At 49.7% G+C, this 26,819-nt stretch overlaps 1 protein-coding gene across 1 annotated transcript in view; it reads right to left on the minus strand.

Moving 5' to 3' along the window:
• Nucleotides 1–26,819, minus strand: part of LOC123751887 (ryanodine receptor-like) — a 359,023-nt gene that overhangs the window by 55,668 nt on the left and 276,536 nt on the right. Inside the window, 1 exon segment of the mRNA XM_069306475.1 lies at nt 1,872–2,016. Within this exon segment, the coding sequence (XP_069162576.1) occupies nt 1,872–2,016 (145 nt within the window).

A 26,819-nucleotide genomic window follows, 5' to 3' on the forward strand; every position in this document is an offset into this window, starting at 1 on the left:
GTGGTGCAGAGAACAGGTGGTCAGTGTGTGGTGGAGAGAACAAGTGGTCAGTGTGTGGTGGAGAGAACAAGTGGTCAGTGTGTGGTAGAGAACAGGTGGTCAGTGTGTGGTAGAGAGAACAGGTGGTCAGTGTGTGGTGGAGAGAACAAGTGGTCAGTGTATGGTGGAGAGAACAGGTGGTCAGTGTGTGGTAGAGAACAGGTGGTCAGTGTGTGGTAGAGAGAACAAGTGGTCAGAGTGTGGTAGAGAGAACAGGTGGTCAGTGTGTGGTAGGGAGAACAGGTAGCGCCTAGTAGATTATGTGGTTTGTACTGGAAAGGAGAGAATGTGCGACTAATTCACAGATCAATCAAATGTTATAATAATTATTTTGTTACAAAAAATACTCATACATATGTCTAACCTGCGCTTGAAACAATCAAGGGATCCCACATCTATTATGTCACCCGGTAATCTATTCCATAAATCAAAATATTTGTTTCCATACTGGTATTTACCCAGGCCTCTAAAATGACACAATTCTGCCTCTGTTGTACACACAAATCTTATTTAATTAAATTAAGATATCTGACAGATATCTCACATGTCACCCGAGGTCCCGTATATTCCACTCTACTTTCTTGGTCGGCGCTCTCTTCTTTAATAGTTCTTATACTGGTTTCCTCCATAAATTCTTTAAATAAGCGGTTCTTTCACTTGCTCTAATAGTTGTAACCATAAGAAATATATAAATTAATTGCTGAAACATTCAGAAGTTCGTAGAGAACTGCCTGTGACAAACGTTGGGAATTTCTTGACGTGTAGTGTCCTCCCGCCATGTGACTGACCATGGCAACGTCTATTTTCATTCAAGTGCAGAATGTGGGGGTCTGTGATGCCGTGTATGACATATCTGCTAGATGCTGACACATCTGAAATAAGCGTTGTGTGTACAGCAGAGGCAGAATTGTGTATTATTTGTGGGCCCTCTGGCTGTTTTGCTCAATAAATCTCCGTCATGCTAGCAAAATAAGGTCTGTCATCAGCTATTGTGTGTATTTTTATTCCATACTTTGCCAGATTTTGTGTATTTACTGTAAATTAATATCTGCGTCTAAAAGCAACAAGAATCTCATTGATCGTCAAAAACACCCGAGAGAACATATATTTTCTTAGGTCTCAACATCTCAAACGACCATGATTGCAGTCACCATTCCCAGTCACTTTCTTTCAGGACGTACAGATTTCTCATTCAATCTCACGCAAGGTAATAATGTCAAGACGCTGTAGTGACATTATCCGCCTCGCCATCACTGTCATCTTGAGCATCACTTAGCATACCACACTTGTCTTCCATCTGCCCACGCCTGTCCTACCGCTGCTCATATGGGTCAATGGTGAAATACGAACATTCAAGGTTCCTTCATAACCGATATTCAACAGAAATTAGAATTGTATTATATAATAATATATTGTCCATCATTTTCACACGAAAAAAGCAGTATGAAGAAGTATTCACTAATTATGGGAAACATAATTAGTAAATACTTCTTGAAACAAAAATATCTTGCCTTTCACCTGAACTTAGTTAGGACTGCTGGAACTTAGATGCTTTACACAATGATTCGAGAAGCCACTAGAGCGAAGGCTAATACAAATATTGCCAACGGTTGACTGTGACCATCCCTAACATTCTGGTGTGTTGAAACACCCGGAGGGTACTAGAGTAGGTCACCAACAAGTCAACCCATGGAGAATGTTGCCAGCGCAGACACCCCATGAAGAATGTTGCCAGCGCAGACACCCCATGAAGAATGTTGCCAGCGCAGACACCCCATGAAGAATGTTGCCAGCGCAGACACCTAACAACACAAAACTGATCCATTACTGACCACAAGCGTCCAGCTCCTCCTTCTTGCGTTTGGCCCAAATATCGTGAGCGTTCTCGGCCAGACGCTCAGCCATGTTCTGCATCTCCCTTGACAGTGTCAGGTTGGTCATGTCCACAGGCTGAGGGTTGTAGTTGTAGAGATCAGACTGAAAAATAAAACGCTTGTATTATGTACTGATTGAGTACTGGAGGAAGGATTATTATACCTTGTTAACCATTTAGAGCGCCTTAGTTTGAGTGTTTATCAAGGGTAATACGTTAATTTATAACTTTAACACTGGTAATAGGTTTACCAGCAGAGCAGTATATATGTGACGCGGGGAAATTAACAGCCAAGAAAAACACTCAAAAGACTATTCCAACACCTGAAGAATGGTTTATATTAGTCTTATAAGCAGTGTATTCACCTAGTTGTACCTGCGAGAGTTGAGCTTCGGCCTTTGGGTCCTGGCTCCTAACTGTTAATACACCGGTGTACAGGTTCCTCAGCATATTGGGTTCTGTTATATCTACATTTGAAACTGTGTTTGGAGTCAGCCTCCACTACATCACAGCATAAACCATTCCAGTTGTTAACTACTCTGACACTGACAAAGTTCTTTCAAATGTCTCTCTGGCTCATTTGGATACTCAGTTTCCAGATGAGTCCCTTTGTTCGTGTACCACCCGTGTTAAATAGTTTGTTTGTATCTGCCCTCTAAATTCCTCTGTAAATTTGTATAGGTGGTGATCATGTCTTCCCTTACTCTTCTGTCTTCCAGTGTCGTGAGGTTTAGTTCCAGTAGACTTTCCTCGTAGCTCATACCCCTCAGCTCGAGGACTGAGTGTATGCAAGAGTGCATTACGGGGGCAAGTGTGCAGTACTGGACAGAGTGCAGTACTGGGGCAAGTGTGCAGTACTGGGACAGGAGTGTAGTACTGGGGCAAGAGTGTAGTACTGGGGCAAGAGTGTAGTACTGGGACAGGAGTGCAGTACTGGGACAAAAGTACAGTACTGGGACAAGAGTGTAGTACAGGGGCAAGAGTGTAGTACTGGGGCAGGAGTGTAGTACTGGGGCAAGAGTGTAGTACTGGGGCAAGAGTGTAGTACTGGGACAAGAGTGTAGTACTGGGGGAGTGCAGTACTGGGGCAAGAGTGTAGTAATGGGACAAGAGTGTAGTACTGGGGGAGTGCAGTACTGGGGCAAGAGTGTAGTACTGGGACAAGAGTGTAGTACTGGGACAAGAGTGTAGTACTGGGACAAGAGTGTAGTACTGGGACAAGAGTGCAGTACTGGGACAAGAGTGCAGTACTGGGACAAGAGTGTAGTACTGGGGCAAGAGTGTAGTACTGGGGCAAGAGTGCAGTACTGGGGCAAGAGTACAGTACTGGGACAAGAGTGTATTACTGGGGGAGTGCAGTACTGGGACAAGAGTGTAGTACTGGAACAAGAGTACAGTACTGGGACAGGAGTGCAGTACTGGGACAAGAGTACAGTACTGGGACAAGGGTGCAGTACTGGGACAAGAGTGCAGTACTGGGACAAGAGTACAGTACTGGGACAAGAGTGCAGTACTGGGACAAGAGTGCAGTACTGGGACAAGGGTGCAGTACTGGGACAAGAGTACAGTACTGGGACAAGAGTGCAGTACTGGGACAAGAGTGCAGTACTGGGACAAGAGTACAGTACTGGGACAAGAGTGTAGTACTGGGAGAAGAGTGCAGTACTGGGACACGAGTGCAGTACTGGGACAAGAGTACAGTACTGGGACAAGAGTGCAGTACTGGGACAAGAGTGCAGTACTGGGACAAGGGTGCAGTACTGGGACAAGAGTGTAGTACTGGGACAAGAAAGCAGTACTGGGACAAGAGTGCAGTACTGGGACAAGAGTACAGTACTGGGACAAGAGTGCAGTACTGGGACAAGAGTACAGTACTGGGACAAGAGTACAGTACTGGGACAAGAGTGCAGTACTGGGACAAGAGTGCAGTACTGGGACAAGAGTGCAGTACTGGGACAAGGGTGCAGTACTGGGACAGGAGTGTAGTACTGGGACAAGAGTGCAGTACTGGGACATGAGTGCAGTACTGGGACAAGAGTACAGTACTGGGACAAGAGTGTAGTACTGGGACAAGAGTGTAGTACTGGGACAAGAGTACAGTACTGGGACAAGAGTGTAGTACTGGGACAAGAGTACAGTACTGGGGCAAGAGTACAGTACTGGGGCAAGAGTGTAGTACTGGGGCAAGAGTGTAGTACTGGGGCAAGAGTGTAGTACTGGGACAGGAGTGCAGTACTGGGACAAAAGTACAGTACTGGGACAAGAGTGTAGTACAGGGGCAAGAGTGTAGTACTGGGGCAGGAGTGTAGTACTGGGGCAAGAGTGTAGTACTGGGGCAAGAGTGTAGTACTGGGACAAGAGTGTAGTACTGGGGGAGTGCAGTACTGGGGCAAGAGTGTAGTAATGGGACAAGAGTGTAGTACTGGGGGAGTGCAGTACTGGGGCAAGAGTGTAGTACTGGGACAAGAGTGTAGTACTGGGACAAGAGTGTAGTACTGGGACAAGAGTGTAGTACTGGGACAAGAGTGCAGTACTGGGACAAGAGTGCAGTACTGGGACAAGAGTGTAGTACTGGGGCAAGAGTGTAGTACTGGGGCAAGAGTGCAGTACTGGGGCAAGAGTACAGTACTGGGACAAGAGTGTAGTACTGGGGGAGTGCAGTACTGGGACAAGAGTGTAGTACTGGGACAAGAGTACAGTACTGGGACAGGAGTGCAGTACTGGGACAAGAGTACAGTACTGGGACAAGGGTGCAGTACTGGGACAAGAGTGCAATACTGGGACAAGAGTACAGTACTGGGACAAGAGTGCAGTACTGGGACAAGAGTGCAGTACTGGGGCAAGAGTGTAGTACTGGGACAAGAGTGTAGTACTGGGACAAGAGTGTAGTACTGGGACAAGAGTGTAGTACTGGGACAAGAGTGCAGTACTGGGACAAGAGTGCAGTACTGGGACAAGAGTGTAGTACTGGGGCAAGAGTGTAGTACTGGGGCAAGAGTGCAGTACTGGGGCAAGAGTACAGTACTGGGACAAGAGTGTAGTACTGGGGGAGTGCAGTACTGGGACAAGAGTGTAGTACTGGGACAAGAGTACAGTACTGGGACAGGAGTGCAGTACTGGGACAAGAGTACAGTACTGGGACAAGGGTGCAGTACTGGGACAAGAGTGCAATACTGGGACAAGAGTACAGTACTGGGACAAGAGTGCAGTACTGGGACAAGAGTGCAGTACTGGGACAAGGGTGCAGTAATGGGACAAGAGTACAGTACTGGGACAAGAGTGCAGTACTGGGACAAGAGTGCAGTACTGGGACAAGAGTACAGTACTGGGACAAGAGTGTAGTACTGGGACAAGAGTGCAGTACTGGGACACGAGTGCAGTACTGGGACAAGAGTACAGTACTGGGACAAGAGTGCAGTACTGGGACAAGAGTGCAGTACTGGGACAAGGGTGCAGTACTGGGACAAGAGTGTAGTACTGGGACAAGAAAGCAGTACTGGGACAAGAGTGCAGTACTGGGACAAGAGTACAGTACTGGGACAAGAGTGCAGTACTGGGACAAGAGTACAGTACTGGGACAAGAGTACAGTACTGGGACAAGAGTGCAGTACTGGGACAAGAGTGCAGTACTGGGACAAGAGTGCAGTACTGGGACAAGGGTGCAGTACTGGGACAGGAGTGTAGTACTGGGACAAGAGTGCAGTACTGGGACATGAGTGCAGTACTGGGACAAGAGTACAGTACTGGGACAAGAGTGTAGTACTGGGACAAGAGTGTAGTACTGGGACAAGAGTACAGTACTGGGACAAGAGTGTAGTACTGGGACAAGAGTACAGTACTGGGGCAAGAGTACAGTACTGGGGCAAGAGTGTAGTACTGGGACAAGAGTGTAGTACTGGGACAAGGGTGCAGTACTGAGACAAGAGTGTAGTACTGGGGCAAGAGTGTAGTACTGGGACAAAAGTGTAGTACTGGGGCAAGAGTGTAGTACTGGGACAAGAGTGCAGTACTGGGACAAGAGTGTAGTACTGGGACAAGTGTAGTACTGGGAAAAGGGTGCAGTACTGGGACATAAGGGTAGTACTGGGACAAGAGTGCAGTACTGGGACAAGAGTGTAGTACTGGGACAAGTGTAGTACTGGGAAAAGGGTGCAGTACTGGGACATAAGGGTAGTACTGGGACAAGAGTGCAGTACTGGGGCAAGAGTGTAGTACTGGGACAAGAGTACAGTACTGGGACAAGTGTACAGTACTGGGGCAAGTGTGCAGTACTGGGGCAAGAGTGTAGTACTGGGACAAGAGTACAGTACTGGGACAAGTGTACAGTACTGGGGCAGGAGTGTAGTACTGGGACAAGAGTGTAGTACTGGGACAAGGGCAGTACTGGGACAAGTGTGCAGTACTGGGACAAGAGTACAGTACTGGGGCAAGAGTACAGTACTGGGACAAGAGTACAGTACTGGGACAAGAGTGCAGTACTGAGACAAGAGTGTAGTACTGGGGCAAGAGTGCAGTACTGGGACAAGAGTGTATTACTGGGACAAGAGTACAGTACTGGGACAAGAGTGTAGTACTGGGACAGGAGTGTATTACTGGGACAAGGGTGCAGTACTGGGACAAGAGTGTAATACTGGGACAAGAATGTAGTACTAGGACAAGAGTGTATTACTGGGACAAGAGTGCAGTACTGGGACAAGAGTGTAGTACTGGGACAAGAGTGTATTACTGGGACAAGAGTGCAGTACTGGGACAAGTGTGCAGTACTGGGACAAGAGTCCAGTACTGGGACAAGTGTGCAGTACTGGGACAAGAGTGTAGTACTGGGGCAAGAGTGCAGTACTGGGGCAAGAGTACAGTACTGGGACAAGAGTACAGTACTGGGACAAGAGTGTAGTACTGGGACAAGAGTACAGTACTGGGGCAAGAGTACAGTACTGGGGCAAGAGTGTAGTACTGGGACAAGAGTGTAGTACTGGGACAAGGGTGCAGTACTGAGACAAGAGTGTAGTACTGGGGCAAAAGTGTAGTACTGGGAAAAGAGTGTAGTACTGGGGCAAGAGTGTAGTACTGGGACAAGAGTGCAGTACTGGGACAAGAGTGTAGTACTGGGACAAGAGTGTAGTACTGGGAAAAGGGTGCAGTACTGGGACATAAGGGTTGTACTGGGACAATAATGCAGTACTGGGGCAAGGGTGCAATACTGGGACAAGAGTGCAGTACTGGGACAAGGGTGCAGTACTGGGACAAGAGTGCAGTACTGGGGCAAGAGTGCAGTACTGGGACAAAAGTGTAGTACTGGGACAAGAGTACAGTACTGGGGCAAGAGTACAGTACTGGGACAAGAGTGCAGTACTGGGACAAGAGTACAGTACTGGGACAAGAGTGTAGTACTGGGACAAGAGTACAGTACTGGGGCAAGAGTACAGTACTGGGGCAAGAGTGTAGTACTGGGACAAGAGTGTAGTACTGGGACAAGGGTGCAGTACTGGGACAAGAGTGTAGTACTGGGGCAAGAGTGTAGTACTGGGACAAGAGTGTAGTACTGGGGAAAGAGTGTAGTACTGGGACAAGAGTGCAGTACTGGGACAAGAGTGTAGTACTGGGACAAGAGTGTAGTACTGGGAAAAGGGTGCAGTACTGGGACAAGAGTGTAGTACTGGGGCAAGAGTGTAGTACTGGGACAAGAGTGCAGTACTGGGACAAGAGTGCAGTACTGGGACAAGAGTGCAGTACTGGGGCAAGAGTGTAGTACTGGGACAAGAGTGTAGTACTGGGACAAGAGTGCAGTACTGGGGCAAGGGTGCAGTACTGGGACAAGAGTGCAGTACTGGGACAAGGGTGCAGTACTGGGACAAGAGTGCAGTACTGGGGCAAGAGTGTAGTACTGGGACAAGAGTGTAGTACTGGGACAAGAGTACAGTACTGGGGCAAGAGTACAGTACTGGGACAAGAGTGCAGTACTGGGACAAGAGTGCAGTACTGGGACAAGAGTACAGTACTGGGACAAGGGTGCAGTACTGGGACAAGAGTACAGCACTGGGACAAGAGTACAGTACTGGGACAAGAGTGCAGTACTGGGACAAGAGTGCAGTACTGGGACAAGGGTGCAGTACTGGGACAAAAGTGCAGTACTGGGACAAGAGTGCAGTACTGGGACAAGAGTGCAGTACTGGGACAAGAGTACAGTACTGGGACAAGAGTGTAGTACTGGGACAAGAGTGCAGTACTGGGACACGAGTGCAGTACTGGGACAAGAGTACAGTACTGGGACAAGAGTGCAGTACTGGGACAAGAGTGCAGTACTGGGACAAGGGTGCAGTACTGGGACAAAAGTGCAGTACTGGGACAAGAGTGCAGTACTGGGACAAGAGTGCAGTACTGGGACAAGAGTACAGTACTGGGACAAGAGTGTAGTACTGGGACAAGAGTGCAGTACTGGGACACGAGTGCAGTACTGGGACACGAGTGCAGTACTGGGACAAGAGTGCAGTACTGGGACAAGGGTGCAGTACTGGGACAAGAGTGTAGTACTGGGACAAGAAAGCAGTACTGGGACAAGAGTGCAGTACTGGGACAAGAGTACAGTACTGGGACAAGAGTGCAGTACTGGGACAAGAGTACAGTACTGGGACAAGAGTACAGTACTGGGACAAGAGTGCAGTACTGGGACAAGAGTGCAGTACTGGGACAAGAGTGCAGTACTGGGACAAGGGTGCAGTACTGGGACAAGAGTGTAGTACTGGGACAAGAGTGCAGTACTGGGACATGAGTGCAGTACTGGGACAAGAGTACAGTACTGGGACAAGAGTGTAGTACTGGGACAAGAGTGTAGTACTGGGACAAGAGTACAGTACTGGGACAAGAGTGTAGTACTGGGACAAGAGTACAGTACTGGGGCAAGAGTACAGTACTGGGGCAAGAGTGTTGTACTGGGACAAGAGTGTAGTACTGGGACAAGGGTGCAGTACTGAGACAAGAGTGTAGTACTGGGGCAAGAGTGTAGTACTGGGACAAAAGTGTAGTACTGGGGCAAGAGTGTAGTACTGGGACAAGAGTGCAGTACTGGGACAAGAGTGTAGTACTGGGACAAGTGTAGTACTGGGAAAAGGGTGCAGTACTGGGACATAAGGGTAGTACTGGGACAAGAGTGCAGTACTGGGACAAGAGTGTAGTACTGGGACAAGTGTAGTACTGGGAAAAGGGTGCAGTACTGGGACATAAGGGTAGTACTGGGACAAGAGTGCAGTACTGGGGCAAGAGTGTAGTACTGGGACAAGAGTACAGTACTGGGACAAGTGTACAGTACTGGGGCAAGTGTGCAGTACTGGGGCAAGAGTGTAGTACTGGGACAAGAGTACAGTACTGGGACAAGTGTACAGTACTGGGGCAGGAGTGTAGTACTGGGACAAGAGTGTAGTACGGGGACAAGTGCAGTACTGGGACAAGTGTGCAGTACTGGGACAAGAGTACAGTACTGGGGCAAGAGTACAGTACTGGGACAAGAGTACAGTACTGGGATAAGAGTGCAGTACTGGGACAAGAGTGTAGTACTGGGGCAAGAGTGCAGTACTGGGACAAGAGTGCAGTACTGGGACAAGAGTGTATTACTGGGACAAGAGTACAGTACTGGGACAAGGGTGTAGTACTGGGACAGGAGTGTATTACTGGGACAAGAGTGCAGTACTGGGACAAGAGTGTAATACTGGGACAAGAATGTAGTACTAGGACAAGAGTGTATTACTGGGACAAGAGTGCAGTACTGGGACAAGAGTGTAGTACTGGGACAAGAGTGTATTACTGGGACAAGAGTGCAGTACTGGGACAAGTGTGCAGTACTGGGACAAGAGTGCAGTACTGGGACAAGTGTGCAGTACTGGGACAAGAGTGTAGTACTGGGGCAAGAGTGCAGTACTGGGGCAAGAGTACAGTACTGGGACAAGAGTACAGTACTGGGACAAGAGTGTAGTACTGGGACAAGAGTACAGTACTGGGGCAAGAGTACAGTACTGGGGCAAGAGTGTAGTACTGGGACAAGAGTGTAGTACTGGGACAAGGGTGCAGTACTGAGACAAGAGTGTAGAACTGGGGCAAGAGTGTAGTACTGGGAAAAGAGTGTAGTACTGGGGCAAGAGTGTAGTACTGGGACAAGAGTGCAGTACTGGGACAAGAGTGTAGTACTGGGACAAGAGTGTAGTACTGGGAAAAGGGTGCAGTACTGGGACATAAGGGTTGTACTGGGACAAGAGTGCAGTACTGGGGCAAGGGTGCAATACTGGGACAAGAGTGCTGTACTGGGACAAGGGTGCAGTACTGGGACAAGAGTGCAGTGCTGGGGCAAGAGTGCAGTACTGGGACAAGAGTGTAGTACTGGGACAAGAGTACAGTACTGGGGCAAGAGTACAGTACTGGGACAAGAGTGCAGTACTGGGACAAGAGTACAGTACTGGGACAAGAGTGTAGTACTGGGACAAGAGTACAGTACTGGGGCAAGAGTACAGTACTGGGGCAAGAGTGTAGTACTGGGACAAGAGTGTAGTACTGGGACAAGGGTGCAGTACTGGGACAAGAGTGTAGTACTGGGGCAAGAGTGTAGTACTGGGACAAGAGTGTAGTACTGGGGAAAGAGTGCAGTACTGGGACAAGAGTGCAGTACTGGGACAAGAGTATAGTACTGGGACAAGAGTGTAGTACTGGGACAAGAGTGCAGTACTGGGACACGAGTGCAGTACTGGGACCAGAATACAGTACTGGGACAAGAGTGCAGTACTGGGACAAGAGTGCAGTACTGGGACAAGGGTGCAGTACTGGGACAAGAGTGTAGTACTGGGACAAGAAAGCAGTACTGGGACAAGAGTGCAGTACTGGGACAAGAGTACAGTACTGGGACAAGAGTGCAGTACTGGGACAAGAGTACAGTACTGGGACAAGAGTACAGTACTGGGACAAGAGTGCAGTACTGGGACAAGAGTGCAGTACTGGGACAAGAGTGCAGTACTGGGACAAGGGTGCAGTACTGGGACAGGAGTGTAGTACTGGGACAAGAGTGCAGTACTGGGACATGAGTGCAGTACTGGGACAAGAGTACAGTACTGGGACAAGAGTGTAGTACTGGGACAAGAGTGTAGTACTGGGACAAGAGTACAGTACTGGGACAAGAGTGTAGTACTGGGACAAGAGTACAGTACTGGGGCAAGAGTACAGTACTGGGGCAAGAGTGTAGTACTGGGGCAAGAGTGTAGTACTGGGGCAAGAGTGTAGTACTGGGACAGGAGTGCAGTACTGGGACAAAAGTACAGTACTGGGACAAGAGTGTAGTACAGGGGCAAGAGTGTAGTACTGGGGCAGGAGTGTAGTACTGGGGCAAGAGTGTAGTACTGGGGCAAGAGTGTAGTACTGGGACAAGAGTGTAGTACTGGGGGAGTGCAGTACTGGGGCAAGAGTGTAGTAATGGGACAAGAGTGTAGTACTTGGGGAGTGCAGTACTGGGGCAAGAGTGTAGTACTGGGACAAGAGTGTAGTACTGGGACAAGAGTGTAGTACTGGGACAAGAGTGTAGTACTGGGACAAGAGTGCAGTACTGGGACAAGAGTGCAGTACTGGGACAAGAGTGTAGTACTGGGGCAAGAGTGTAGTACTGGGGCAAGAGTGCAGTACTGGGGCAAGAGTACAGTACTGGGACAAGAGTGTAGTACTGGGGGAGTGCAGTACTGGGACAAGAGTGTAGTACTGGGACAAGAGTACAGTACTGGGACAGGAGTGCAGTACTGGGACAAGAGTACAGTACTGGGACAAGGGTGCAGTACTGGGACAAGAGTGCAGTACTGGGACAAGAGTACAGTACTGGGACAAGAGTGCAGTACTGGGACAAGAGTGCAGTACTGGGACAAGGGTGCAGTACTGGGACAAGAGTACAGTACTGGGACAAGAGTGCAGTACTGGGACAAGAGTGCAGTACTGGGACAAGAGTACAGTACTGGGACAAGAGTGTAGTACTGGGACAAGAGTGCAGTACTGGGACACGAGTGCAGTACTGGGACAAGAGTACAGTACTGGGACAAGAGTGCAGTACTGGGACAAGAGTGCAGTACTGGGACAAGGGTGCAGTACTGGGACAAGAGTGTAGTACTGGGACAAGAAAGCAGTACTGGGACAAGAGTGCAGTACTGGGACAAGAGTACAGTACTGGGACAAGAGTGCAGTACTGGGACAAGAGTACAGTACTGGGACAAGAGTACAGTACTGGGACAAGAGTGCAGTACTGGGACAAGAGTGCAGTACTGGGACAAGAGTGCAGTACTGGGACAAGGGTGCAGTACTGGGACAGGAGTGTAGTACTGGGACAAGAGTGCAGTACTGGGACATGAGTGCAGTACTGGGACAAGAGTACAGTACTGGGACAAGAGTGTAGTACTGGGACAAGAGTGTAGTACTGGGACAAGAGTACAGTACTGGGACAAGAGTGTAGTACTGGGACAAGAGTACAGTACTGGGGCAAGAGTACAGTACTGGGGCAAGAGTGTAGTACTGGGACAAGAGTGTAGTACTGGGACAAGGGTGCAGTACTGAGACAAGAGTGTAGTACTGGGGCAAGAGTGTAGTACTGGGACAAAAGTGTAGTACTGGGGCAAGAGTGTAGTACTGGGACAAGAGTGCAGTACTGGGACAAGAGTGTAGTACTGGGACAAGTGTAGTACTGGGAAAAGGGTGCAGTACTGGGACATAAGGGTAGTACTGGGACAAGAGTGCAGTACTGGGACAAGAGTGTAGTACTGGGACAAGTGTAGTACTGGGAAAAGGGTGCAGTACTGGGACATAAGGGTAGTACTGGGACAAGAGTGCAGTACTGGGGCAAGAGTGTAGTACTGGGACAAGAGTACAGTACTGGGACAAGTGTACAGTACTGGGGCAAGTGTGCAGTACTGGGACAAGAGTGCAGTACTGGGACAAGAGTATAGTACTGGGACAAGAGTGCAGTACTGGGACAAGAGTGCAGTACTGGGACACGAGTGCAGTACTGGGACCAGAATACAGTACTGGGACAAGAGTGCAGTACTGGGACAAGAGTGCAGTACTGGGACAAGGGTGCAGTACTGGGACAAGAGTGTAGTACTGGGGAAAGAGTGCAGTACTGGGACAAGAGTGCAGTACTGGGACAAGAGTATAGTACTGGGACAAGAGTGTAGTACTGGGACAAGTGTACAGTACTGGGGCAAGTGTGCAGTACTGGGGAAAGAGTGTAGTACTGGGACAAGAGTACAGTACTGGGACAAGTGTACAGTACTGGGGCAGGAGTGTAGTACTGTGACAAGAGTGTAGTACTGGGACAAGTGCAGTACTGGGACAAGTGTGCAGTACTGGGACAAGAGTACAGTACTGGGGCAAGAGTACAGTACTGGGACAAGAGTACAGTACTGGGACAAGAGTGCAGTACTGGGACAAGAGTGTAGTACTGGGGCAAGAGTGCAGTACTGGGACAAGAGTGTATTACTGGGACAAGAGTACAGTACTGGGACAAGAGTGTAGTACTGGGACAGGAGTGTATTACTGGGACAAGAGTGCAGTACTGGGACAAGAGTGTAATACTGGGACAAGAATGTAGTACTAGGACAAGAGTGTATTACTGGGACAAGAGTGCAGTACTGGGACAAGAGTGTAGTACTGGGACAAGAGTGTATTACTGGGACAAGAGTGCAGTACTGGGACAAGTGTGCAGTACTGGGACAAGAGTGCAGTACTGGGACAAGTGTGCAGTACTGGGACAAGAGTGTAGTACTGGGGCAAGAGTGCAGTACTGGGGCAAGAGTACAGTACTGGGACAAGAGTACAGTACTGGGACAAGAGTGTAGTACTGGGACAAGAGTACAGTACTGGGGCAAGAGTACAGTACTGGGGCAAGAGTGTAGTACTGGGACAAGAGTGCAGTACTGGGACAAGGGTGCAGTACTGGGACAGGAGTGTAGTACTGGGACAAGAGTGCAGTACTGGGACATGAGTGCAGTACTGGGACAAGAGTACAGTACTGGGACAAGAGTGTAGTACTGGGACAAGAGTGTAGTACTGGGACAAGAGTACAGTACTGGGACAAGAGTGTAGTACTGGGACAAGAGTACAGTACTGGGGCAAGAGTACAGTACTGGGGCAAGAGTGTAGTACTGGGGCAAGAGTGTAGTACTGGGGCAAGAGTGTAGTACTGGGACATGAGTGCAGTACTGGGACAAAAGTACAGTACTGGGACAAGAGTGTAGTACAGGGGCAAGAGTGTAGTACTGGGGCAGGAGTGTAGTACTGGGGCAAGAGTGTAGTACTGGGGCAAGAGTGTAGTACTGGGACAAGAGTGTAGTACTGGGGGAGTGCAGTACTGGGGCAAGAGTGTAGTAATGGGACAAGAGTGTAGTACTGGGGGAGTGCAGTACTGGGGCAAGAGTGTAGTACTGGGACAAGAGTGTAGTACTGGGACAAGAGTGTAGTACTGGGACAAGAGTGTAGTACTGGGACAAGAGTGCAGTACTGGGACAAGAGTGCAGTACTGGGACAAGAGTGTAGTACTGGGGCAAGAGTGTAGTACTGGGGCAAGAGTGCAGTACTGGGGCAAGAGTACAGTACTGGGACAAGAGTGTAGTACTGGGGGAGTGCAGTACTGGGACAAGAGTGTAGTACTGGGACAAGAGTACAGTACTGGGACAGGAGTGCAGTACTGGGACAAGAGTACAGTACTGGGACAAGGGTGCAGTACTGGGACAAGAGTGCAGTACTGGGACAAGAGTACAGTACTGGGACAAGAGTGCAGTACTGGGACAAGAGTGCAGTACTGGGACAAGGGTGCAGTACTGGGACAAGAGTACAGTACTGGGACAAGAGTGCAGTACTGGGACAAGAGTGCAGTACTGGGACAAGAGTACAGTACTGGGACAAGAGTGTAGTACTGGGACAAGAGTGCAGTACTGGGACACGAGTGCAGTACTGGGACAAGAGTACAGTACTGGGACAAGAGTGCAGTACTGGGACAAGAGTGCAGTACTGGGACAAGGGTGCAGTACTGGGACAAGAGTGTAGTACTGGGACAAGAAAGCAGTACTGGGACCAGAGTGCAGTACTGGGACAAGAGTACAGTACTGGGACAAGAGTGCAGTACTGGGACAAGAGTACAGTACTGGGACAAGAGTACAGTACTGGGACAAGAGTGCAGTACTGGGACAAGAGTGCAGTACTGGGACAAGAGTGCAGTACTGGGACAAGGGTGCAGTACTGGGACAGGAGTGTAGTACTGGGACAAGAGTGCAGTACTGGGACATGAGTGCAGTACTGGGACAAGAGTACAGTACTGGGACAAGAGTGTAGTACTGGGACAAGAGTGTAGTACTGGGACAAGAGTACAGTACTGGGACAAGAGTGTAGTACTGGGACAAGAGTACAGTACTGGGGCAAGAGTACAGTACTGGGGCAAGAGTGTAGTACTAGGACAAGAGTGTAGTACTGGGACAAGGGTGCAGTACTGAGACAAGAGTGTAGTACTGGGGCAAGAGTGTAGTACTGGGACAAAAGTGTAGTACTGGGGCAAGAGTGTAGTACTGGGACAAGAGTGCAGTACTGGGACAAGAGTGTAGTACTGGGACAAGTGTAGTACTGGGTAAAGGGTGCAGTACTGGGACATAAGGGTAGTACTGGGACAAGAGTGCAGTACTGGGACAAGAGTGTAGTACTGGGACAAGTGTAGTACTGGTAAAAGGGTGCAGTACTGGGACATAAGGGTAGTACTGGGACAAGAGTGCAGTACTGGGGCAAGAGTGTAGTACTGGGACAAGAGTACAGTACTGGGACAAGTGTACAGTACTGGGGCAAGTGTGCAGTACTGGGGCAAGAGTGTAGTACTGGGACAAGAGTACAGTACTGGGACAAGTGTACAGTACTGGGGCAGGAGTGTAGTACTGGGACAAGAGTGTAGTACTGGGACAAGTGCAGTACTGGGACAAGTGTGCAGTACTGGGACAAGAGTACAGTACTGGGGCAAGAGTACAGTACTGGGACAAGAGTACAGTACTGGGACAAGAGTGCAGTACTGGGACAAGAGTGTAATACTGGGACAAGAATGTAGTACTAGGACAAGAGTGTATTACTGGGACAAGAGTGCAGTACTGGGACAAGAGTGTAGTACTGGGACAAGAGTGTATTACTGGGACAAGAGTGCAGTACTGGGACAAGTGTGCAGTACTGGGACAAGAGTGCAGTACTGGGACAAGTGTGCAGTACTGGGACAAGAGTGTAGTACTGGGGCAAGAGTGCAGTACTGGGGCAAGAATACAGTACTGGGACAAGAGTACAGTACTGGGACAAGAGTGTAGTACTGGGACAAGAGTACAGTACTGGGGCAAGAGTACAGTACTGGGGCAAGAGTGTAGTACTGGGACAAGAGTGTAGTACTGGGACAAGGGTGCAGTACTGAGACAAGAGTGTAGTACTGGGGCAAGAGTGTAGTACTGGGAAAAGAGTGTAGTACTGGGGCAAGAGTGTAGTACTGGGACAAGAGTGCAGTACTGGGACAAGAGTGTAGTACTGGGACAAGAGTGTAGTACTGGGAAAAGGGTGCAGTACTGGGACATAAGGGTTGTACTGGGACAAGAGTGTAGTACTGGGGCAAGGGTGCAATACTGGGACAAGAGTGCTGTACTGGGACAAGGGTGCAGTACTGGGACAAGAGTGCAGTACTGGGGCAAGAGTGCAGTACTGGGACAAGAGTGTAGTACTGGGACAAGAGTACAGTACTGGGGCAAGAGTACAGTACTGGGACAAGAGTGCAGTACTGGGACAAGAGTACAGTACTGGGACAAGAGTGTAGTACTGGGACAAGAGTACAGTACTGGGGCAAGAGTACAGTACTGGGGCAAGAGTGTAGTACTGGGACAAGAGTGTAGTACTGGGACAAGGGTGCAGTACTGGGACAAGAGTGTAGTACTGGGGCAAGAGTGTAGTACTGGGACAAGAGTGTAGTACTGGGGAAAGAGTGCAGTACTGGGACAAGAGTGCAGTACTGGGACAAGAGTATAGTACTGGGACAAGAGTGTAGTACTGGGACAAGAGTGCAGTACTGGGACACGAGTGCAGTACTGGGACCAGAATACAGTACTGGGACAAGAGTGCAGTACTGGGACAAGAGTGCAGTACTGGGACAAGGGTGCAGTACTGGGACAAGAGTGTAGTACTGGGACAAGAAAGCAGTACTGGGACAAGAGTGCAGTACTGGGACAAGAGTACAGTACTGGGACAAGAGTGCAGTACTGGGACAAGAGTACAGTACAGGGACAAGAGTACAGTACTGGGACAAGAGTGCAGTACTGGGACAAGAGTGCAGTACTGGGACAAGAGTGCAGTACTGGGACAAGGGTGCAGTACTGGGACAGGAGTGTAGTACTGGGACAAGAGTGCAGTACTGGGACATGAGTGCAGTACTGGGACAAGAGTACAGTACTGGGACAAGAGTGTAGTACTGGGACAAGAGTGTAGTACTGGGACAAGAGTACAGTACTGGGACAAGAGTGTAGTACTGGGACAAGAGTACAGTACTGGGGCAAGAGTACAGTACTGGGGCAAGAGTGTAGTACTGGGGCAAGAGTGTAGTACTGGGGCAAGAGTGTAGTACTGGGACAGGAGTGCAGTACTGGGACAAAAGTACAGTACTGGGACAAGAGTGTAGTACAGGGGCAAGAGTGTAGTACTGGGGCAGGAGTGTAGTACTGGGGCAAGAGTGTAGTACTGGGGCAAGAGTGTAGTACTGGGACAAGAGTGTAGTACTGGGGGAGTGCAGTACTGGGGCAAGAGTGTAGTAATGGGACAAGAGTGTAGTACTTGGGGAGTGCAGTACTGGGGCAAGAGTGTAGTACTGGGACAAGAGTGTAGTACTGGGACAAGAGTGTAGTACTGGGACAAGAGTGTAGTACTGGGACAAGAGTGCAGTACTGGGACAAGAGTGCAGTACTGGGACAAGAGTGTAGTACTGGGGCAAGAGTGTAGTACTGGGGCAAGAGTGCAGTACTGGGGCAAGAGTACAGTACTGGGACAAGAGTGTAGTACTGGGGGAGTGCAGTACTGGGACAAGAGTGTAGTACTGGGACAAGAGTACAGTACTGGGACAGGAGTGCAGTACTGGGACAAGAGTACAGTACTGGGACAAGGGTGCAGTACTGGGACAAGAGTGCAGTACTGGGACAAGAGTACAGTACTGGGACAAGAGTGCAGTACTGGGACAAGAGTGCAGTACTGGGACAAGGGTGCAGTACTGGGACAAGAGTACAGTACTGGGACAAGAGTGCAGTACTGGGACAAGAGTGCAGTACTGGGACAAGAGTACAGTACTGGGACAAGAGTGTAGTACTGGGACAAGAGTGCAGTACTGGGACACGAGTGCAGTACTGGGACAAGAGTACAGTACTGGGACAAGAGTGCAGTACTGGGACAAGAGTGCAGTTCTGGGACAAGGGTGCAGTACTGGGACAAGAGTGTAGTACTGGGACAAGAAAGCAGTACTGGGACAAGAGTGCAGTACTGGGACAAGAGTACAGTACTGGGACAAGAGTGCAGTACTGGGACAAGAGTACAGTACTGGGACAAGAGTACAGTACTGGGACAAGAGTGCAGTACTGGGACAAGAGTGCAGTACTGGGACAAGAGTGCAGTACTGGGACAAGGGTGCAGTACTGGGACAGGAGTGTAGTACTGGGACAAGAGTGCAGTACTGGGACATGAGTGCAGTACTGGGACAAGAGTACAGTACTGGGACAAGAGTGTAGTACTGGGACAAGAGTGTAGTACTGGGACAAGAGTACAGTACTGGGACAAGAGTGTAGTACTGGGACAAGAGTACAGTACTGGGGCAAGAGTACAGTACTGGGGCAAGAGTGTAGTACTGGGACAAGAGTGTAGTACTGGGACAAGGGTGCAGTACTGAGACAAGAGTGTAGTACTGGGGCAAGAGTGTAGTACTGGGACAAAAGTGTAGTACTGGGGCAAGAGTGTAGTACTGGGACAAGAGTGCAGTACTGGGACAAGAGTGTAGTACTGGGACAAGTGTAGTACTGGGAAAAGGGTGCAGTACTGGGACATAAGGGTAGTACTGGGACAAGAGTGCAGTACTGGGACAAGAGTGTAGTACTGGGACAAGTGTAGTACTGGGAAAAGGGTGCAGTACTGGGACATAAGGGTAGTACTGGGACAAGAGTGCAGTACTGGGGCAAGAGTGTAGTACTGGGACAAGAGTACAGTACTGGGACAAGTGTACAGTACTGGGGCAAGTGTGCAGTACTGGGACAAGAGTGCAGTACTGGGACAAGAGTATAGTACTGGGACAAGAGTGTAGTACTGGGACAAGAGTGCAGTACTGGGACACGAGTGCAGTACTGGGACCAGAATACAGTACTGGGACAAGAGTGCAGTACTGGGACAAGAGTGCAGTACTGGGACAAGGGTGCAGTACTGGGACAAGAGTGTAGTACTGGGGAAAGAGTGCAGTACTGGGACAAGAGTGCAGTACTGGGACAAGAGTATAGTACTGGGACAAGAGTGTAGTACTGGGACAAGTGTACAGTACTGGGGCAAGTGTGCAGTACTGGGGAAAGAGTGTAGTACTGGGACAAGAGTACAGTACTGGGACAAGTGTACAGTACTGGGGCAGGAGTGTAGTACTGTGACAAGAGTGTAGTACTGGGACAAGTGCAGTACTGGGACAAGTGTGCAGTACTGGGACAAGAGTACAGTACTGGGGCAAGAGTACAGTACTGGGACAAGAGTACAGTACTGGGACAAGAGTGCAGTACTGGGACAAGAGTGTAGTACTGGGGCAAGAGTGCAGTACTGGGACAAGAGTGTATTACTGGGACAAGAGTACAGTACTGGGACAAGAGTGTAGTACTGGGACAGGAGTGTATTACTGGGACAAGAGTGCAGTACTGGGACAAGAGTGTAATACTGGGACAAGAATGTAGCACTAGGACAAGAGTGTATTACTGGGACAAGAGTGCAGTACTGGGACAAGAGTGTAGTACTGGGACAAGAGTGTATTACTGGGACAAGAGTGCAGTACTGGGACAAGTGTGCAGTACTGGGACAAGAGTGCAGTACTGGGACAAGTGTGCAGTACTGGGACAAGAGTGTAGTACTGGGGCAAGAGTGCAGTACTGGGGCAAGAGTACAGTACTGGGACAAGAGTACAGTACTGGGACAAGAGTGTAGTACTGGGACAAGAGTACAGTATTGGGGCAAGAGTACAGTACTGGGGCAAGAGTGTAGTACTGGGACAAGAGTGCAGTACTGGGACAAGGGTGCAGTACTGGGACAGGAGTGTAGTACTGGGACAAGAGTGCAGTACTGGGACATGAGTGCAGTACTGGGACAAGAGTACAGTACTGGGACAAGAGTGTAGTACTGGGACAAGAGTGTAGTACTGGGACAAGAGTACAGTACTGGGACAAGAGTGTAGTACTGGGACAAGAGTACAGTACTGGGGCAAGAGTACAGTACTGGGGCAAGAGTGTAGTACTGGGGCAAGAGTGTAGTACTGGGGCAAGAGTGTAGTACTGGGACATGAGTGCAGTACTGGGACAAAAGTACAGTACTGGGACAAGAGTGTAGTACAGGGGCAAGAGTGTAGTACTGGGGCAGGAGTGTAGTACTGGGGCAAGAGTGTAGTACTGGGGCAAGAGTGTAGTACTGGGACAAGAGTGTAGTACTGGGGGAGTGCAGTACTGGGGCAAGAGTGTAGTAATGGGACAAGAGTGTAGTACTGGGGGAGTGCAGTACTGGGGCAAGAGTGTAGTACTGGGACAAGAGTGTAGTACTGGGACAAGAGTGTAGTACTGGGACAAGAGTGTAGTACTGGGACAAGAGTGCAGTACTGGGACAAGAGTGCAGTACTGGGACAAGAGTGTAGTACTGGGGCAAGAGTGTAGTACTGGGGCAAGAGTGCAGTACTGGGGCAAGAGTACAGTACTGGGACAAGAGTGTAGTACTGGGGGAGTGCAGTACTGGGACAAGAGTGTAGTACTGGGACAAGAGTACAGTACTGGGACAGGAGTGCAGTACTGGGACAAGAGTACAGTACTGGGACAAGGGTGCAGTACTGGGACAAGAGTGCAGTACTGGGACAAGAGTACAGTACTGGGACAAGAGTGCAGTACTGGGACAAGAGTGCAGTACTGGGACAAGGGTGCAGTACTGGGACAAGAGTACAGTACTGGGACAAGAGTGCAGTACTGGGACAAGAGTGCAGTACTGGGACAAGAGTACAGTACTGGGACAAGAGTGTAGTACTGGGACAAGAGTGCAGTACTGGGACACGAGTGCAGTACTGGGACAAGAGTACAGTACTGGGACAAGAGTGCAGTTCTGGGACAAGAGTGCAGTACTGGGACAAGGGTGCAGTACTGGGACAAGAGTGTAGTACTGGGACAAGAAAGCAGTACTGGGACCAGAGTGCAGTACTGGGACAAGAGTACAGTACTGGGACAAGAGTGCAGTACTGGGACAAGAGTACAGTACTGGGACAAGAGTACAGTACTGGGACAAGAGTGCAGTACTGGGACAAGAGTGCAGTACTGGGACAAGAGTGCAGTACTGGGACAAGGGTGCAGTACTGGGACAGGAGTGTAGTACTGGGACAAGAGTGCAGTACTGGGACATGAGTGCAGTACTGGGACAAGAGTACAGTACTGGGACAAGAGTGTAGTACTGGGACAAGAGTGTAGTACTGGGACAAGAGTACAGTACTGGGACAAGAGTGTAGTACTGGGACAAGAGTACAGTACTGGGGCAAGAGTACAGTACTGGGGCAAGAGTGTAGTACTAGGACAAGAGTGTAGTACTGGGACAAGGGTGCAGTACTGAGACAAGAGTGTAGTACTGGGGCAAGAGTGTAGTACTGGGACAAAAGTGTAGTACTGGGGCAAGAGTGTAGTACTGGGACAAGAGTGCAGTACTGGGACAAGAGTGTAGTACTGGGACAAGTGTAGTACTGGGTAAAGGGTGCAGTACTGGGACATAAGGGTAGTACTGGGACAAGAGTGCAGTACTGGGACAAGAGTGTAGTACTGGGACAAGTGTAGTACTGGTAAAAGGGTGCAGTACTGGGACATAAGGGTAGTACTGGGACAAGAGTGCAGTACTGGGGCAAGAGTGTAGTACTGGGACAAGAGTACAGTACTGGGACAAGTGTACAGTACTGGGGCAAGTGTGCAGTACTGGGGCAAGAGTGTAGTACTGGGACAAGAGTACAGTACTGGGACAAGTGTACAGTACTGGGGCAGGAGTGTAGTACTGGGACAAGAGTGTAGTACTGGGACAAGTGCAGTACTGGGACAAGTGTGCAGTACTGGGACAAGAGTACAGTACTGGGGCAAGAGTACAGTACTGGGACAAGAGTACAGTACTGGGACAAGAGTGCAGTACTGGGACAAGAGTGTAGTACTGGGGCAAGAGTGCAGTACTGGGACAAGAGTGTATTACTGGGACAAGAGTACAGTACTGGGACAAGAGTGTAGTACTGGGACAGGAGTGTATTACTGGGACAAGAGTGCAGTACTGGGACAAGAGTGTAATACTGGGACAAGAATGTAGTACTAGGACAAGAGTGTATTACTGGGACAAGAGTGCAGTACTGGGACAAGTGTGCAGTACTGGGACAAGAGTGCAGTACTGGGACAAGTGTGCAGTACTGGGACAAGAGTGTAGTACTGGGGCAAGAGTGCAGTACTGGGGCAAGAGTACAGTACTGGGACAAGAGTACAGTACTGGGACAAGAGTGTAGTACTGGGACAAGAGTACAGTACTGGGGCAAGAGTACAGTACTGGGGCAAGAGTGTAGTACTGGGACAAGAGTGTAGTACTGGGACAAGGGTGCAGTACTGAGACAAGAGTGTAGTACTGGGGCAAGTGTGTAGTACTGGGAAAAGAGTGTAGTACTGGGGCAAGAGTGTAGTACTGGGACAAGAGTGCAGTACTGGGACAAGAGTGTAGTACTGGGACAAGAGTGTAGTACTGGGAAAAGGGTGCAGTACTGGGACATAAGGGTTGTACTGGGACAAGAGTGCAGTACTGGGGCAAGGGTGCAATACTGGGACAAGAGTGCAGTACTGGGACAAGGGTGCAGTACTGGGACAAGAGTGCAGTACTGGGGCAAGAGTGCAGTACTGGGACAAGAGTGTAGTACTGGGACAAGAGTGCAGTACTGGGACAAGAGTACAGTACTGGGACAAGAGTGCAGTACTGGGACAAGAGTACAGTACTGGGACAAGAGTGCAGTACTGGGACAAGAGTACAGTACTGGGACAAGAGTACAGTACTGGGACAAGAGTACAGTACTGGGACAAGAGTACAGTACTGGGACAAGAGTGCAGTACTGGGACAAGAGTGCAGTACTGGGACAAGGGTGCAGTACTGGGACAAGAGTGTAGTACTGGGACAAGAGTGCAGTACTGGGACATGAGTGCAGTACTGGGACAAGAGTACAGTACTGGGACAAGAGTGTAGTACTGGGACAAGAGTGTAGTACTGGGACAAGAGTACAGTACTGGGACAAGAGTGTAGTACTGGGACAAGAGTACAGTACTGGGGCAAGAGTACAGTACTGGGGCAAGAGTGTAGTACTGGGACAAGAGTGTAGTACTGGGACAAGGGTGCAGTACTGAGACAAGAGTGTAGTACTGGGGCAAGAGTGTAGTACTGGGACAAAAGTGTAGTACTGGGGCAAGAGTGTAGTACTGGGACAAGAGTGCAGTACTGGGACAAGAGTGTAGTACTGGGACAAGTGTAGTACTGGGAAAAGGGTGCAGTACTGGGACATAAGGGTAGTACTGGGACAAGAGTGCAGTACTGGGACAAGAGTGTAGTACTGGGACAAGTGTAGTACTGGGAAAAGGGTGCAGTACTGGGACATAAGGGTAGTACTGGGACAAGAGTGCAGTACTGGGGCAAGAGTGTAGTACTGGGACAAGAGTACAGTACTGGGACAAGTGTACAGTACTGGGGCAAGTGTGCAGTACTGGGGCAAGAGTGTAGTACTGGGACAAGAGTACAGTACTGGGACAAGTGTACAGTACTGGGGCAGGAGTGTAGTACTGGGACAAGAGTGTAGTACTGGGACAAGTGCAGTACTGGGACAAGTGTGCAGTACTGGGACAAGAGTACAGTACTGGGGCAAGAGTACAGTACTGGGACAAGAGTACAGTACTGGGACAAGAGTGCAGTACTGGGACAAGGGTGCAGTACTGGGACAAGAGTGCAGTACTGGGACAAGAGTACAGTACTGGGACAAGAGTGCAGTACTGGGATAAGAGTGTATTACTGGGACAAGAGTACAGTACTGGGACAAGGGTGTAGTACTGGGACAGGAGTGTTTTACTGGGACAAGAGTGCAGTACTGGGACAAGAGTGTAATACTGGGACAAGAATGTAGTACTAGGACAAGAGTGTATTACTGGGACAAGAGTGCAGTACTGGGACAAGAGTGTAGTACTGGGACAAGAGTGTATTACTGGGACAAGAGTGCAGTACTGGGACAAGTGTGCAGTACTGGGACAAGAGTGCAGTACTGGGACAAGTGTGCAGTACTGGGACAAGAGTGTAGTACTGGGGCAAGAGTGCAGTACTGGGGCAAGAGTACAGTACTGGGACAAGAGTACAGTACTGGGACAAGAGTGTAGTACTGGGACAAGAGTACAGTACTGGGGCAAGAGTACAGTACTGGGGCAAGAGTGTAGTACTGGGACAAGAGTGTAGTACTGGGACAAGGGTGCAGTACTGAGACAAGAGTGTAGTACTGGGGCAAGAGTGTAGTACTGGGAAAAGAGTGTAGTACTGGGGCAAGAGTGTAGTACTGGGACAAGAGTGCAGTACTGGGACAAGAGTGTAGTACTGGGACAAGAGTGTAGTACTGGGAAAAGGGTGCAGTACTGGGACATAAGGGTTGTACTGGGACAAGAGTGCAGTACTGGGGCAAGGGTGCAATACTGGGACAAGAGTGCTGTACTGGGACAAGGGTGCAGTACTGGGACAAGAGTGCAGTACTGGGGCAAGAGTGCAGTACTGGGACAAGAGTGTAGTACTGGGACAAGAGTACAGTACTGGGGCAAGAGTACAGTACTGGGACAAGAGTGCAGTACTGGGACAAGAGTACAGTACTGGGACAAGAGTGTAGTACTGGGACAAGAGTACAGTACTGGGGCAAGAGTACAGTACTGGGGCAAGAGTGTAGTACTGGGACAAGAGTGTAGTACTGGGACAAGGGTGCAGTACTGGGACAAGAGTGTAGTACTGGGGCAAGAGTGTAGTACTGGGACAAGAGTGTAGTACTGGGGAAAGAGTGTAGTACTGGGACAAGAGTGCAGTACTGGGACAAGAGTGTAGTACTGGGACAAGAGTGTAGTACTGGGAAAAGGGTGCAGTACTGGGACAAGAGTGTAGTACTGGGGCAAGAGTGTAGTACTGGGACAAGAGTGCAGTACTGGGACAAGAGTGCAGTACTGGGACAAGAGTGCAGTACTGGGGCAAGAGTGTAGTACTGGGACAAGAGTGTAGTACTGGGACAAGAGTGCAGTACTGGGGCAAGGGTGCAGTACTGGGACAAGAGTGCAGTACTGGGACAAGGGTGCAGTACTGGGACAAGAGTGCAGTACTGGGGCAAGAGTGTAGTACTGGGACAAGAGTGTAGTACTGGGACAAGAGTACAGTACTGGGGCAAGAGTACAGTACTGGGACAAGAGTGCAGTACTGGGACAAGAGTGCAGTACTGGGACAAGAGTGTATTACTGGGACAAGAGTACAGTACTGGGACAAGAGTGTAGTACTGGGACAGGAGTGTATTACTGGGACAAGAGTGCAGTACTGGGACAAGAGTGTAGTACTGGGACAAGAATGTAGTACAAGGACAAGAGTGTATTACTGGGACAAGAGTGCAGTACTGGGACAAGAGTGTAGTACTGGGACAAGAGTGTATTACAGGGACAAGAGTGCAGTACTGGGACAAGTGTGCAGTACTGGGACAAGAGTGCAGTACTGGGACAAGTGTGCAGTTCTGGGACAAGAGTGTAGTACTGGGGCAAGAGTGCAGTACTGGGGCAAGAGTACAGTACTGGGACAAGAGTACAGTACTGGGACAAGAGTGTAGTACTGGGACAAGAGTACAGTACTGGGGCAAGAGTACAGTACTGGGGCAAGAGTGTAGTACTGGGACAAGGGTGCAGTACTGAGACAAGAGTGTAGTACTGGGGCAAGAGTGTAGTACTGGGACAAGAGTGTAGTACTGGGGCAAGAGTGTAGTACTGGGACAAGAGTGCAGTACTGGGACAAGAGTGTAGTACTGGGACAAGAGTGTAGTACTGGGAAAAGGGTGCAGTACTGGGACATAAGGGTTGTACTGGGACAAGAGTGCAGTACTGGGGCAAGGGTGCAGTACTGGGACAAGAGTGCAGTACTGGGACAAGGGTGCAGTACTGGGACAAGAGTGCAGTACTGGGGCAAGAGTGCAGTACTGGGACAAGAGTGCAGTACTGGGACAAGAGTACAGTACTGGGACAAGAGTGTAGTACTGGGACAAGAGTACAGTACTGGGGCAAGAGTACAGTACTGGGGCAAGAGTGTAGTACTGGGACAAGAGTGTAGTACTGGGACAAGGGTGCAGTACTGGGACAAGAGTGTAGTACTGGGGCAAGAGTGTAGTACTGGGACAAGAGTGTAGTACTGGGGCAAGAGTGTAGTACTGGGACAAGAGTGCAGTACTGGGACAAGAGTGCAGTACTGGGACAAGAGTGCAGTACTGAGGCAAGAGTGTAGTACTGGGACAAGAGTGTAGTACTGGGACAAGAGTGTAGTACTGGGAAAAGGGTGCAGTACTGGGACAAGAGTGTAGTACTGGGGCAAGAGTGTAGTA

The sequence above is a fragment of the Procambarus clarkii genome, chromosome 58, assembly GCF_040958095.1.
Source record: "Procambarus clarkii isolate CNS0578487 chromosome 58, FALCON_Pclarkii_2.0, whole genome shotgun sequence".
In the NCBI taxonomy this organism is placed as follows: Eukaryota; Metazoa; Arthropoda; class Malacostraca; order Decapoda; family Cambaridae; genus Procambarus; species Procambarus clarkii.